Consider the following 15,271-nt stretch of genomic DNA (forward strand, 5'->3'; position numbering starts at 1 on the left):
AAAGCTCAAGAAAATACAGAAAATCTTGTGTAAAATTACAGAAAAAAAACTGTTTTTTGAATTACGGAAAAATACTGTTATTTAATGTGCCTGTTATTTTATGGTTTTATTCCAGCACCCCAGCTGCCGGAATTTTACCGTTTTTTTACGGGATTTTTTTTTTACAGTGTAGAGAAATGAATTACATGTTCTTCATCAATCATGATTGTGACATTTTGACACTTTATAATAAAACAAATGATTGATGAAACATGACAAAAAAAACAAATATACACACACTGATGTTTCTGTCTATATAGTGATTTCTGACACATTTATTCTTTTATTTAAGTGACAGAAGTTGAGCTGCAGTATTAATGTCATGAAGAGACTCAATAACATCTCACTCTTACTGATTCATCACCAGCTTAAAGCATTATGGGTACAATCTCTCATCAGTCTATTCTGATTCATCAACACAGTTTCACTGATGATCCAGAACCAACATTAAACCCAGGACAGAGCGGCTGAGTGAATGTGGTCTGTTCTGTGTGGATGAGACTCATTGTGTCAGAGACGCTGTAGAAGGACAGAGTTCCTGCACTCACATCCACATACACTCCTATTTTATAGATATCATGACCATACACTCCTACTCTATAGATAATATCACCATACTCTCCTGTTCTACGACTGATGGGCTTCACAGGGAGATCAGTCTTTATCTTATTGTGTCTGAATGAGTATCTGTCAGGAGAGCAGATCAAACTCCAGGACTGATCATTAAATCCAAACCGACACTCATCACCCCGTCCCTTCCTGCTGATGCTCTTATATGACACTGATATAAACACATGCTCTCCACTCCACTCAATCTCCCAGTAACAGCGTCCACACACACTCTCTCTACACAACACCTGACACACATCAAATCTGTCTGGATGATCAGGATACTCTTCATCTTCCACACGTGTCACCTTGCTGTTCTCCTCAGACAGTCTGAGTTCAGTGTTTGCTGTGTTTGGATCCAGTGTGAGAAAACAGGCATCTGAACACAAGAACAGACACATTTATAACACAACAACAATCACTACAGCTGTGTGTGTGTGTGTGTGTGTGTGTGTGTGTGTGTGTGTGTGTTTGTAGACGTACATTTGTTCAGTCCTGCTGTAATCCTGGATTCTCCTCCATGATCCACACTAGAAAACACACACACACACACACTCAGACAGTCAAAAAAGTGTTGCTATGCAGTTGCCAATGTACTCAGGGTGGTTGCTAGGGAGTTGCCAATGTACTCAGGGTGGTTGCTAGGGAGTTGCTATGTACTTGTCAAGGTACTTGGGTGGTTGCTATGCAGTTGCCAATGTACCCAGGGTGGTTGCTAGGAAGTTGCCAATGTACTCAGGGTGGTTGCTAGGGAGTTACTATGTAGTTGCCAAGGTACTTGGGTGGTTGCTATGCAGTTGCTAAGACACTCAATGTGGTTTCTGGGGTGTTACTGTGTAGTGTCTAGGATGTTCTGGGTGGTTTCTAGAGCATTTCTATGTAGTTGCTAAGATGCTTGCTAGGCTGTTGCTATATGGTTGTTAAGTTACTTGCTGTGTGGTTGATAATATGTTCTGGGTAGTTGCTAGGGTGTTGCTATATGGTTGCTAGGGTAATTGGAGTGGTGGCTAGACTGTTGCTATGTGGTTGACAAGGTACACAAGGTGGTTGCTAGGGTACATGGTGTGGTTGCTAGTAGGGCTGTGTATCTGGATATGGGACCGCAGTGAATTTCAGCAGAATTGAGTGAAACAGCTGTTTATTACACACTGAATACTGAAGATCATTGATAACTACAGACAGTTGAGCTCATATATTCATAAAATCATCTTCACATTACTGGTAGGTGATCACTGCACAAATAATAACACAATCTCTACCTTAAAAAAAAAAAAAGAAGTGTTGTAAACTAATGCACTGTCCTCACTGCAGTTCACACACACACTGAAACTTCAGAGCTGACCCACAAATTGTACCAATAAAGTATTTTAACTGCTGAAGAGCTGCATGATCTTTCTCTGCAAGGAGTTTATAACATCACTGTTATTTGAATCAATTAAAGTCACAGCTGCACTGAGAAATGATAAACACAGCAAAAATGAAAGTAATTCATACATACACAGTCTCTCTCATAAATAAACACTTGATCAATTACACTTTTCTGAGAATAGATTATGACGTGTTGATCACTAAACTGTAAGTTTATGTAAGTTTATCTAAAGTGGAGAGAGAGCACATTCACATGGTTGCCAGGTTGACAAAAATAGGGAACACATTTAGCAGATATTTGAATATTACAGATATGAATCTGTTTCAGTGATTACGTCTCTTTATATCAGGCAACATCAGTTGTGTTCCTCTGTGTCCAGATTCAACTTTGTAGTAGCCTATAATATACTCTGTTCACTGCTTTTCTGTTTTATTTAAATTAAGTGCAGTTCACTGCTGATACAGAAACAACTGCATCAATATCCTTATCAAGTAGTACATTGTCATATGTACTGAACACAGTCCTAGTTTCTAGGGTCTTGCTATGCTGTTGTAATAAATAAATAAATACAATTAAATAGATTGCTGTGAACTATTATTACAATTTAAAATAAAATACAATGATTTCAAAAATAAATCAGAATTATTTCTGAAGGATCGTGAAGACTGAAGTAATTGCTGATAAATTAAAAAAAACTTTCAGAGGAATAATTTTATTTTTAAAGTGTTTTAAAATAGAAACTTATTTTATATTTTAGTTATACTTCATTATATTACTGTTTTATCTTTATTTCTGATCAGTTGACAGCACTAATATATATATTGGTGGTGTCAATTGATTAAAAAAAAAAACTTTTTTTTCTGAAATGTTTTGCAATTAATCCAACCCAAAATTAAAGTTTTTAAATATACTTTTATATTGCAATAATTTTGTATTCAATCTCCAAATGAATGTACAAACAGCACATACAGTATCTTTTTAATATCGGTTTAATGGCATCCTTTTTTGTTTGTTTTTAGGTTTTCACCTCCTGCTAATCGTACGCTGACGTGTTCGTCTGTCTGTGCGTTCACGCCGCCACCGGCGAGAGCGTCAAAGTTTTGGACGGTGTGGGCGTCAGGAATATGGAAGGCCGTTAGGGCCAAAACGTGTTGTACAAACACGTTAACGCGTAACTACGTGTTAACACGAAATTACGTGTTAACACGAAATTTACACGTTAACACGCAATTACGTGTTAACGCGTAATTTACGCGTTACACTTTGGAGCTTTAGCACCACCTATTGGTGTGGCGTTCTGTTCTGTTCAAGCACACCAACACACATTTATTTATTGATTGATTTATTTATTTACATGTTAAATTTATTTGTCTTTATTGAAAAATGTACATAAAAATATAATTATTATATTATTATTATTAAATTAAGAATTAATTTTTTTTATTTCATTCATTCATTTTCTTCATAATATTTATTAATAAAATAATTAAAATCTCCATCACTTATTATCATCACAGATCATTATTTAGATAAACTTTATTCAGATAATACACAAACATTAATGCAATATACAATAAATAATATTTAATCAATTTATTATAATGTCCACCCTTTGAGGTTTATAGATCTAACAGGGTGGAAAACTTTGAGTCAAGTTTTTGAACTCTTCATCATTTAGCTCTCTAACTTTGTACAAATAAACATTTTATATGTTTAATTTTTTTTTTTTTTGCCCAAACATCTCCTTAGTCTAACAGGGTGGAACTTTAAGAGTGTGAGAAGTAGGATAACATTTAAAATTAAAGCTGCAAGCAGCGATGAAAGGGCCCTCGCACCCGGGCTCACCGCCGATCAGTGGCGAATGGTGGGCACTATGCTTTTCACATAGTAAATTTAGGAAAAATATGTCAAAGTTATTTAGATGTGCCAAACTTCCTGCTGCCAGCTGGTGGCGCTATGCCTAGAACTGAATATTGGCATGTAGATGTCTTCAGGCATGCACTTTTGTCAAACATATGAAGTTTGGTGCAGATTGAACATAGTATGCTTGAGTTAGTGTAAGACATGACATATCCTGCTGCCAACAGGTGGCGCTATGATTATATCTGAATATTGGTCTTTAGATGTCTTTAGGCCAGTACTCTTACCAAACATGTGAAGTTTGGTGCAAATTGGACATTGCATGTAAAAGTTAGTGTAAAATAAGTCATTTCCTGTTACCAGCAGATGGCGCTATGATTTTAATGGTATATTGGCCTTCAGATGTGTTCAGGCCAGGACTCTTATCGAACATGTGAAGTTTGGGGCAGATCGGACATTGTATGGCTGAGTTATAACAGCTTCTATTGCCATGGCGAAACATCGAACTTTGTCAGGCCGCCACGGACACACCCTTCAACGAAAACTCAAGATCTTCACAATTTATCATGGCAAAGGTCTTTAGATTAGACTGACTGAATATAATGTTGATTTCATGAAATCACTAGGAAGAGTTTCTCACAGAGTAAAACATGTCACTTCCTGTTGTCAGCAGGTGGCGCTATCACTATAACTGAATATGATCATACGTATGTGTTCAGGACCAGACTCTTATCAAACATGTGAAGTTTGGGGCAGATCAGACTTTGTATGGCTGAGTTATACCAACTTCCTTTTTCATGGCGAATCATCGAAATTTGACAGGCCGCCACGGACACGCCCTCCAACGAAAACTCTAGATCTTCGCAATTTAACGTCACAAAGGGCTTTAGATTAGACTGACCAAATTTGGTGTTGATCCGAATAAATCTCTAGGAGGAGTTCGTTTTAATACGACGCCTGGAAATGGCAAAAATGACACAAAAATTGCTGAGAAAATGAAAAATAACCGACTTCCTGTTGGGTTTCGGATTTTTCTCCAAGAGACTTTTTTTGTGGGTATTGGTGTGTTACATGTGCTTACCAATTTTTATACATGTACGTGAAACGTAGCGGGAGGGGCACTTCATAGAAAGTGAATAGGTGGCGCTGTCGAGCCATTTTGCCACACCCACTTCTGAAACCCATATCAGACGTAAATTTTCGCCAGGTCTGATGCGAGTGCAAAGTTTCATGACTTTTCGGGCATGTTTAGGCCCTCAAAAATGCGATTCATTTTGGAGAAGAAGAAGAATAAAAATAATAATAATAATAATAATAATAATAATAATAATAATAATAAACAGAGCAATTCCAAGAGGGTCCTCGCACCATCGGTGCTCGGGCCCTAAAAAACAACAAAATGGTAGGAGTGAAAGTTGATGCGCCAAAACATATATATATATATATATATATATATATATATATTGATTGATCAATTTAGCCTTCTCAAATCAACAGAACTTGTCTAAAATAAAATAGACAATTTTTACAATATTAATTTAAACAATTAACCAAATGTGTGCTGTTAGACGCATGTCTAATAATTTGGGAGAGTGGAAGCTAAAGCGGTTTTGCAGGACATGGAAGCACCAGCGCATTCACTTGCATTTTTCGGAACTGCAAAATGTCTACTTTTATTTGTGTGCACTCACAATATCAACAAAATTTTATGCTTTCGTAAAAAAAGCTAAACATGCGCTTTCTAACATCTCTGTCTTGAGGAGGAGCACTTCACAAAAACTCTGTTTTTCCGTTAACTAGCTGATTCAAAATAAAACAATGTTGGCAAAGTCATAGGCTTTTGGCTTTTGGGGTAAATGTTAAGTTACTATTATTATGACTTCACAAGATGTTTTATTGGCTTTTTTAAAACTCTGATTGATGGATTTCATGAGACATGGTGCTTATTAACTTTTTAAATGCATTCAAATATTTTTTTATGTTTTTTTCGTGCTTCAAATATTAAAATGGAAAAGATACATGCCGTTTGATCTGAGGCGAATATAGTTATCTCAACTACAAATTAAAGAGCTTAAAATCACAATTGTTGTTTATATTTTATCATAAAATTGATAGAATTTAAAGGCTTAGACTTGCGTGCTACAAATAATGAATGGACTTGAAAAACGTTAAATATTATTTCCAAGCATTTATACCTAAATAAAACTGCTTGTAAATACTCACGTAACGTTATGTACTTAAGAAAAATCAACAAGTTAACCGAGTTGGAGCCCGTACAAATGTTTTGCATGGACACGGGGTTGACTTGCTACACCACTGCTAATAACTAAGCGTTTCCACACACCTTTTTTATGCACATTTTGGGAAATTGCATACAAAAAGCTGGATGGAAATGCCAAGATTCTCATAAATTTTAAAAAACAGAATAAAATAACAGGTATAAAGGAATAAAATAAGTTATTCTGAACGAAATATGTTTTTAAATGTATTATCTTCTTCTTCTTCTTCTTCTTCCAATAATACTTTTTCCCTTCCCGCCAAAAGTTTTTTGCCCCTCCTTAAAGATAGGCGCGTCAGATGAGGTAAGTGCTCAGTCACAATCTCATGAATAATAACAATAATACGAAGGTGCGCATCAGCATATTAATAGTAATAAGAAGGATTACAAGCTGTTACGACAGGCAATGTCAACGTGACATCACCCCTTCATTTTACTTCAATTATTCATGATGTTGTGACCTAAGTACTACGCTGAGCATGCAAGTTTACTTAAGCAGCCATCATGTGCCAGGGACATTGACGGAAAGGTAAAGCACACGGAACAGCAAAAAACAACTTAAGGAGAAGCAGCAGAAGACACTTTTTGCTAGGATAATGGCTTAAGGAATAATCCTGTGACCGCACTTCTAGACGAAACAACCAGGCATGCCCAGATGAAGAGGATAACAAGGTAATATTTCATGAAAAAGCTGTGTTTTAGATCAAATGAATTAATTTAATAAGAATAACGCTAATGGCATAGTATCGTGCTCTGTATTTTAATATTACAATTTATTTAAATTCCTTGTTGATCCGACCTTTATCTATGATTTTACATTTTTAAAAATGTCATTATTAGGCCTATATTTAAAACTATATTTCATTCTGATTTCAGTTATCACTAAAACAAGCCACTTTTGATTAATTTCTTTGCCCTTAAATGATTTTTCACATGTCTATGCACCATATAATGTAAGGACACTCCTTGTCACATGTGGATCAAAGTAGGGGTTTGATGACTTGTTCAATTATTAAAAGAACATACTTAATGGTTGTTAAAAATCTCACTTATTTGGTAACAAAAACATAACCAATCCTGGGGCATTGATTATTGCACTAAATGTTTAATAGTTATTGCTTTATTGCATGAAATTAGTGTATCTAATGTAATTTGAAGGTATTAGATAAATAATTTTAATGTATTCCAAATTCTACCCAGTGGTGCGTCAGGTACTTTAACCCTTCTAAGAAGGGGTGACAAAATGTAGGACATGGTAGCAACATAAAGACCTTATTTATATCAGCTGCTCATTCGCACAAGCTAATGGTATACATCTCTTCTGTTTTCATTAAAAGATTGAAGACTACGAGGTCTTGAAGTCTACAGCACTGCCTGCTCCATCTTCAGCAATGGTGAAAACAGCCAAAGCCCAAGGACAGCTTCTCGCAGCACCCCTAATTTCACCACCTTGATACATTTCACACAGACATGTACCTGGAGGGAGCCTTAGGCCCTCACACATAACAATACACAGGGAGTCTGTTGTATTCTGCCCCTTTTACTTAAAACATCAAAGAACTTGTATTGAGTCTACTTCAACCTAGAATGGAACTTAACTTGTGTGTTGCTGTAACCACTTCTTTTCTTGTATATAATACACATTTTAGCAACTGAGAACAGTTACAGTCTCTGTAATAATGTTATTTATTGTGATTAAATGTGAAAAAGGTGTCTTGAGTGTGAATGTACTGAACTTTGAAAAGCTCTGCGAAACAATGCACAAAGTTATTTCATCATAAAAAAATTGTAAAGGTGTTATGAAAAGGCTCTTTTTATCCCTTTAACTTATATCTCTACTGTGCGGTTGAGCTAACTTTGATAGGGAAAAAATCTATAAAAAGGAAGGGATGAGAGAGCAATCTTTCCACAGCTATACTGCCCCATCTCTGTGTCTGTAGTTACTGGTCAATCATCAGATAATAGGGTCAAACAAGCAAACAAGGAAGTAGGGATAAAACCATAAAGTTGTTGCAAATAGGTAGAGGGTAAAGAACAGGAATATAGCAAAATATAAGAGAAATGCAGAAATGTTTATTTATAATAATTATCCATCATGCATGACCGTACGGTTGATATGTCAGTAAAAGACATTGTATAGAATATATATATCGCCATTCTACTATATATATATATATATATATATTATACAGAAAATATATATATATATATATCTATATCTATATCTATATATATATATATATATATATATAACTTTGTGGACACAGAAGGTTATGAGATGTATCCAAGATACTAATAAAGTTAAAGGGATGTTTATTATTGCAAAATAACTGAAATAGTTATCCGAATTTAAATTGAGATTTACCATGGACTGTGTAAAAAAAACAGCTTGAGGCAATTTATTAGATGTCTACTAAGAATTTTAAGTTAACTAATTTTTTCATTACCTCCATTTAGGGGTGAAAGTTAAAGGGTTAACAAATATTTATGGATAGCGGTTGAATTATGAGAACAGGATATTTTTTTTTAATGTGTCAGTAAAGCAATATGGCTTAAAAATGACAGTATAAGCATGCATAAAAAATACTGTTTTGAAAAATTTGTAATTAACCTTTTGTGTAATTGTGTAATTAAAAACGAAATATAAAAAATACAATTAAAAATAAGACAATTAAAAAATGCTTATGTGCTGTAATGTAATTAAATGTACACCTATGTAAAATTAATTTAAAAATTAAAATTCATTAGAAAACAACCACTAGATGGTGTTAAAGCTCAACGCCAGCACAAAATTGCGTGTTAACGCGTAAATTATGCGTTAACACGTAATTTTGTGTTAACACGTAGTTACGCGTTAACACGTTTGTACAACACGTTTTGGCCCTAACGGCCTTCCATACAGGAAGAGTTGAAGTCAGGTCAACTTTATGGTAATGAGCTATGACGCGGTTCGGCGGCAACCAATCAGAATGTAGAGTCCAGCCCTTGAGAGGATTCAGAGAACACAGTCCTGTAAAACTTTGGTTCCGACCACATTAGTTCCCAAGCAAAATGATGCGTGGACCAAGGTGTGTGAGATTGTTGATGTTCCTGGTGAGTTGCTGATGTGCATTAACATTATATATTTTCTGTAAATAAGCGGTAACTGCATATGCTAAGCTTGCGTATGTACATGTGTATAACTAATGTGTATAACTAATGTGTATAACTAATGTGTATAACTAATGCGTATACACTTCTCCAGGCACCACTACACCACTGCATGTAACTACAATTAAATTCAATTTCTTACTTTCACTTTTTAAAAAATCATGAGGTTAACTTACACCCTACTTGTTGTCAGTCTGCACAAGATCAACATGTTTGTTTGCTTTGCGGCCGCTTTAAATACAAGACCAAGCGTTTAATCGTCAGAGCGTCAACGAATCTTTCTACAGCAGAATTTTGACGCTCTCGCCGGCGGCGGTGTGAACGCACGGTGTCGCTGCTCTCCGGTAAACTACGTTGTTGTTGTCTGCTGTGTTTCTGTGGGACTTTCTCTGCATGACTACTTGGATTTTGTTGGATTATATCGGTGCGTTGGCTGCTGTCTGTTGTATTTTCTGGGTCTTCTGTGAATCTACTGCTGCACAATTACACCGCGGTCAAGTGAACCGCCATCTGGATTCCGCTGCACGTCTATTAGTGGAATTACGGTACGGAGACACAAGCGGCCAAAAAGCTGACGAACATCAATATTTCAAAGGTTAAAAATTAAATGTGCCCAAAAACAGGGGAAAAGTATTTACAAAACGTATTTATATTGTACATTATAGAAGATACACTTATATTACATTCAAATACATTATACTGTGGAGTTTTCTGGAAAAATAAAGTCTGTTAAAATACATTGTAACACTGAAGAAATTTTAATAATGCATGTAGAAAAAAAGGAGCAAATATTCAGAGTTAACATGAACATTTCAATAAATTCTTTTTCTGAACAACCATCTCTATCTGTGTTCATGAGGTTTTAGTGTAGAATTTTACAGAAAATGAATTCTTCACATTTATACATGGATTATTCAAATATCTTCAGAGTTTACAGGAAAATTTCTATTTATACTTCCTCTGAATGCCCAAGACTTTGTCTTTTTCAAGTTTCACAAGGTTTGGTGGTAGAAATGTAGAGAAAATGAATGGGAAAGTCTGACACAATGCGTCTCGTGTTCAAATCCCGACCCGACCCCTTTCTTAATAATAATAATAATATTAGGCAAAATGCCCCCAAAAAATTCTTCAGAGTTAACAGGATTCTATTCATTTTCTATTCATAGCCCCGTAGCTGTGGAAACAAGCGCGCAAAATTTTCTGGAGTTGTAGTCACGATCGACACGGTACTACATCGTCAGAGCCATAAACTTCACCAAGGTAAGTGACAGTGTGGCCAAACTGTTATATTATTAAATTAATTTCTCATTGATTATGTCGTGCACTCTTTAAACTAAAAAAGTTTGGAATTTCGGTACTGAATTGTAATGTTAGTCAGTTTTTATGTTATCAAAGGGCATGCTAACACAAAGCAAACAATCCACGGGTCTGTAATTATATGTAATTGACTCATTTTAACTGCTTCTATTAAGTTTTACTGTCAAAGTTTAACGTGTGGTCATTTTAGTGATGGGTTAACGTTAATGTTAATGTTAATGCTTAAGCTATACACCCTCCCACAGATCCTTACTTCAAAATATATTTATAAAATATGATATGTGTGCGATTTGATGATTTTTGATCGTGGACATTAAAAATGTCTCCACAATCTGCTTTTCAGAAATATTGTAGTATCGTGCTCTTCTATTAGCCGCAGTTCTGCCACTTCAGGTGTACCTGCAATGGAAAAGCCCTCATCAGAACAGCACACATTTGAAATGTTTAACCGGCAAGACTTTAAAGCAAAAAATGTACTTTTGTGATTGTGAATTGTGTGCAGTGTCCCGTGAGTGTAACTCTACTGCTGAATTAACACTCATGTAAATGCATGGCATTGTACTGTAATCCCACATAGCAATTGACATCTGGCCCAGTTCTGGGCCAAAAAACAGTTACACTCGGCCCAAATGTAGCAAGAATTACGGCCCTTGTGTGGCCCAGATCTGGACTACAGACATGAGCCACACATGAGCCATAACTGGCCCAAATCTCAACCAAATAGTAACTTATAGCTAGCCTGAACTGGGCCACAACAAGTTTTAATAGCGCTACCCCCAAGCAACCATTGAATCAATGTTAAAAGTAGTTGAATTGTCAATGTTAATGATGTTGAATTAATATAACTATTTCTCCTGCTATTAATGTTGAAACATTTTTGAAATTTCAACAAACCACCATTGTTGTGATCAGAGTTTTCTTTAGTTGGGCTCTTGACTCTTTGTACTTTAATGTTAGATTTTCTTTGTGTTTCATAACATTGTGCTAAAATGTTTAAGACAATGAAAACTATGATCCACTGGGATCTGATGATGATGACTGTAATCATTGTGTAATCATTATATAAATAATTGCTCACAAGTGTGTTGGGTTTTTTAATAATATGTGATACTGCAATGTGAGATTAAAGTAGATGTACAGCTATCATACTACTTTGAGTCAACAGAGAATACAAAAAAAAATCTTTAAATGGCTGAATCAATTAGACATCAAGAATCAGCATGTGAAACTCAACAATGGTGACAATCAGCAAAAGAAAAGTTTATGCAGAAATGCATGCTGGGTATCAACATAGTAAAAAGTCATTCATGATTCCCTGCATGCATTGCAGTTGATCTGTTTATCTGAATTAGTCTGATGATTGTCACCATTGTTGAGGTTTGTATGTTGAGTGTTGATGTCTAAATCTTTCTGTGTTGCCACAGATTTTTGATACAGAACATTTACATCAGTAATGAAAGATCATCAATATTATTCAGTTTTGTTTCTCAACTTTATTGCAGCTTGACACCCATCACAAAAAAGTAATCTACTTCAAATTAATTTTAAAACATCTCTTTTTAATAGCATAAGTGTTTGCATTGAAACACTATTGTAGCACAGAAAAAGAATTGACTCAATGAAAGGCAAGAATCAAGAACCGAACTAAAGCAATCACTGATCACAGTAATGGTGGTTTGTTGAAATGTCCATTTTTTTTCAACATTAATTGAGGGTGCAAAAGTGATATTAATTTAATGCCATTAACATTGACAAATCAACTATTTTTAACATTGATTCAACAGTTTTCACCTGCTCTCTTGCTATCTGGGACCCAATCTCAGCCTTCAGTAAACCACATAGAGTCCAGTCTTTAACCAGAACCCCCAAAACTGTACAATTGCTATACTGTACAATGCCACATACATTCACATGAGTGTTAATTCAGCAGTAGAGTTACACTCATGGTACACTGCACTTATTCACAATCACAAAAGTACATTTTTTGCTTTAAAGTCTTGCCGGTTAAACATTTCAAATGTGCGCTGTTCTGATGTGGGCTTTTCCATTGCGTGTACACCTGAAGCGTGCGCACACTAAAAGCCTGTCAAATAGCACCTAATTACTGAACTAAGTTATGTATGTCAAAACACACAAATGTTTACATATAAACACAGTTGCTTATGTCTAATGTGAAAGTAAACAATTGAGAGAAAAATAGAATGTGTGCCTGTATATTAGGTGCAGCTCTTAAAGCCACAGTACTAAACATGCTGCAGCTTGTCAATAAAGGGATAGTTTACCCAAAAATTTTAATTCTGTCATTATTTACTCACTTACATGTTGCCCCAAACCTGTATTAATTTCTTTCTTGTGCTAAACACAAAATAAGATATTATGAAGAATGTGGGTAGCTGGTCCCCATTGAATTTAGTAATAGAAATGATCAAAGACAACATTCAACAGAAAAAAAGAAACTCATTAAAACAACCTGAGAGTGAGTAAATGATGGTATAAACATGCTCTTGACTGAAGAACTTTAACAAATTTGCTTTAATAAGAATCAATGTAGGCTAAAATTGATGTTTATAGTGTTTAAGTAAATAGTGTTTTACCTTTTATATTTGTTAATTCCATTTCTTGAATGCTATTGCTAAATATGCCTACTGTACCTGAAAAACAAAGTACTTTTTGTTTTATTTGTATTATGTTTATTTATAATTTGTATCTTTTTTTCTATTTTTTAATAACAAAGATAAAATGATGACAAAGATTTTTTTTTAATAACAAAGATAAAATGATGACAGATTTTTATTTTCTATATATATATATAGTTTGTTACCTTGAAAGGCCTTGTTTTTAAAAAAGAAAAATTAGATTAGCTGTACTGCTCAGACAACTTGCAAAATAGTAAAACCAACAAGACATAGAATCGTGATAAAATCGTGAAATTTCTGAAAAAAAAATCGTGATATGATATTTTTGCCATATCGCCCACCCCTATTTCATATATTTGTCAAAAATTTTAAAGCTCAACAATTTTAAATCACAGGGGATGGAGTCCAGGGAGTGAATTTTAAGGGGGGACAGCATTCTACTTCCAAATGGTTAGATTTGTTTTTTAAATGAAAGGGATTTCTATATTTTATCCATTCAGTAGCCTACAAAAGCAATCAGAGTTCCACACATAAATGTAGGATATAATCTGCAGACTGCAACCAGTGGAAGTGCTTCTCTATCATTGCACGTCCTGCTTCTCACAGAACAGGTAATGATAGCAGAAGTGCTTTGATAAATTATGTAGAATGAACTGTTATTTTTACTGAAAATCGGAACATCTTACTTTAAAACAGTGGTTCTCAAACTTTTTATACCAAGTACCACCTCAGAAAATATTTATCTCCAAGTAACGTTACCACCATAATGACCAACATTAAAATACATTTGCGCAGTATGCCTAACTATTCAGCTACAGCTCTTCACAGTTAAAAAATGAGGCAGTTTTATTCCTAATAAGAATATTTTTTGTTGTCAGCCACTTTAACAGTTTGAATATTAACACTGCACTGTGTTTACAAACAAATAAATAAAAATAAAACTTAAATAATGATTAAATTAAAATGTGTTTAAATAAAAGTAAAATAAAATACTGTACTTAAATGTACAACAACAAAACTTGACTCAAATAAAGATATATTTATATATTTCACCAGTTTTACAGACAAGGCCTAAGCCTATTCCCAGGCTAAAATGCAAGTCTTAGCCGTTTCAACTGAAAAAACCTGCACTGATTGATCCTGAAATACTGTACGTTAGTGGCCTTGTTTCATCTCAAGATGCACACCAGTAATATCTTTTATAAGGCACATTTATAAAAATTACTTTAATGTCCTAATTGAACGATGGTCTAATCCTGGCTTAATCTAAGCCCTGTCTGTGAAACCAGCCCATTGTGTTTTAACATTAATTTATATTTAATTTAGTGAAGAACCAGTACTTTAAAAGATATGATAATGTGATAACAGATAATTTGATGTGGATGAAGCAGTGTTAATTTTGAAGTTTGTGAGATTACGATTAACTGAGATGATTGACTTATGCATTGAGAGTGAAATTCAGCATGGTTGGCTAGACAACGACTTAATTGAGAAATTGTCCAGCAACACCCTATAACAATGTGTCTCCATTTCAGATTTCCACCAGAGAACCAGGACTCTAAATAGTAGGGTAAGTCTCTTTTTTTTTTTTTTTTTTTTTTTTTAATTTAGTTGAGTAATTCAAACTATTTGAATGCCGCTTTGTATAATTAAATATTGATAATAATGAGTGTCTGATAAAATTACAGCTAGTGCTGTTCAAAACATGCTGTTTGTTAGGGCTGATTATGGGTTGCAGCTTTTCTGGAGAAATGTTCATTAAAACAACTTCACACTAAGCATCCTTAACAGTATACCTGTCTTGACATAGTCATCTAGCAGTGTATGTGTCATTTAAGCACAAACAATTTATCACCTCAAGCTACTGATTAAAGATAGTGTGTGACTGATGTGTCATGGAAAACGTGTCCATGTGGTGAACAGCATATACCAGCATCCCAATAACAAAAGCTTGCTAAAGATTAAAGGCCCGTTCGCACCAAGAAGGAAAAACTATATATAAGCAGAACTACT

General features: G+C 34.7%; 1 protein-coding gene across 1 annotated transcript; it reads right to left on the reverse strand.

Annotated features, from left to right (window-relative positions):
* Positions 1–329: 329 nt before the first annotated feature.
* On the reverse strand, positions 330–4,617 carry LOC127160827 (stonustoxin subunit alpha). Its single transcript, XM_051103482.1, has 4 exons — positions 4,585–4,617; positions 3,061–3,192; positions 1,132–1,225; positions 330–1,027 (listed from the first exon to the last, which is right to left on the reverse strand). The coding sequence occupies exons 1-4, from the start codon at positions 4,615–4,617 to the stop codon at positions 453–455; spliced, it is 834 nt and encodes a 277-aa protein (XP_050959439.1). The 3' UTR covers positions 330–452.
* Between the last annotated feature and the right edge of the window lie 10,654 nt (positions 4,618–15,271).

This window comes from Labeo rohita, unplaced genomic scaffold (genome assembly GCF_022985175.1).
Source record: "Labeo rohita strain BAU-BD-2019 unplaced genomic scaffold, IGBB_LRoh.1.0 scaffold_466, whole genome shotgun sequence".
Lineage (NCBI taxonomy): Eukaryota > Metazoa > Chordata > Actinopteri > Cypriniformes > Cyprinidae > Labeo > Labeo rohita.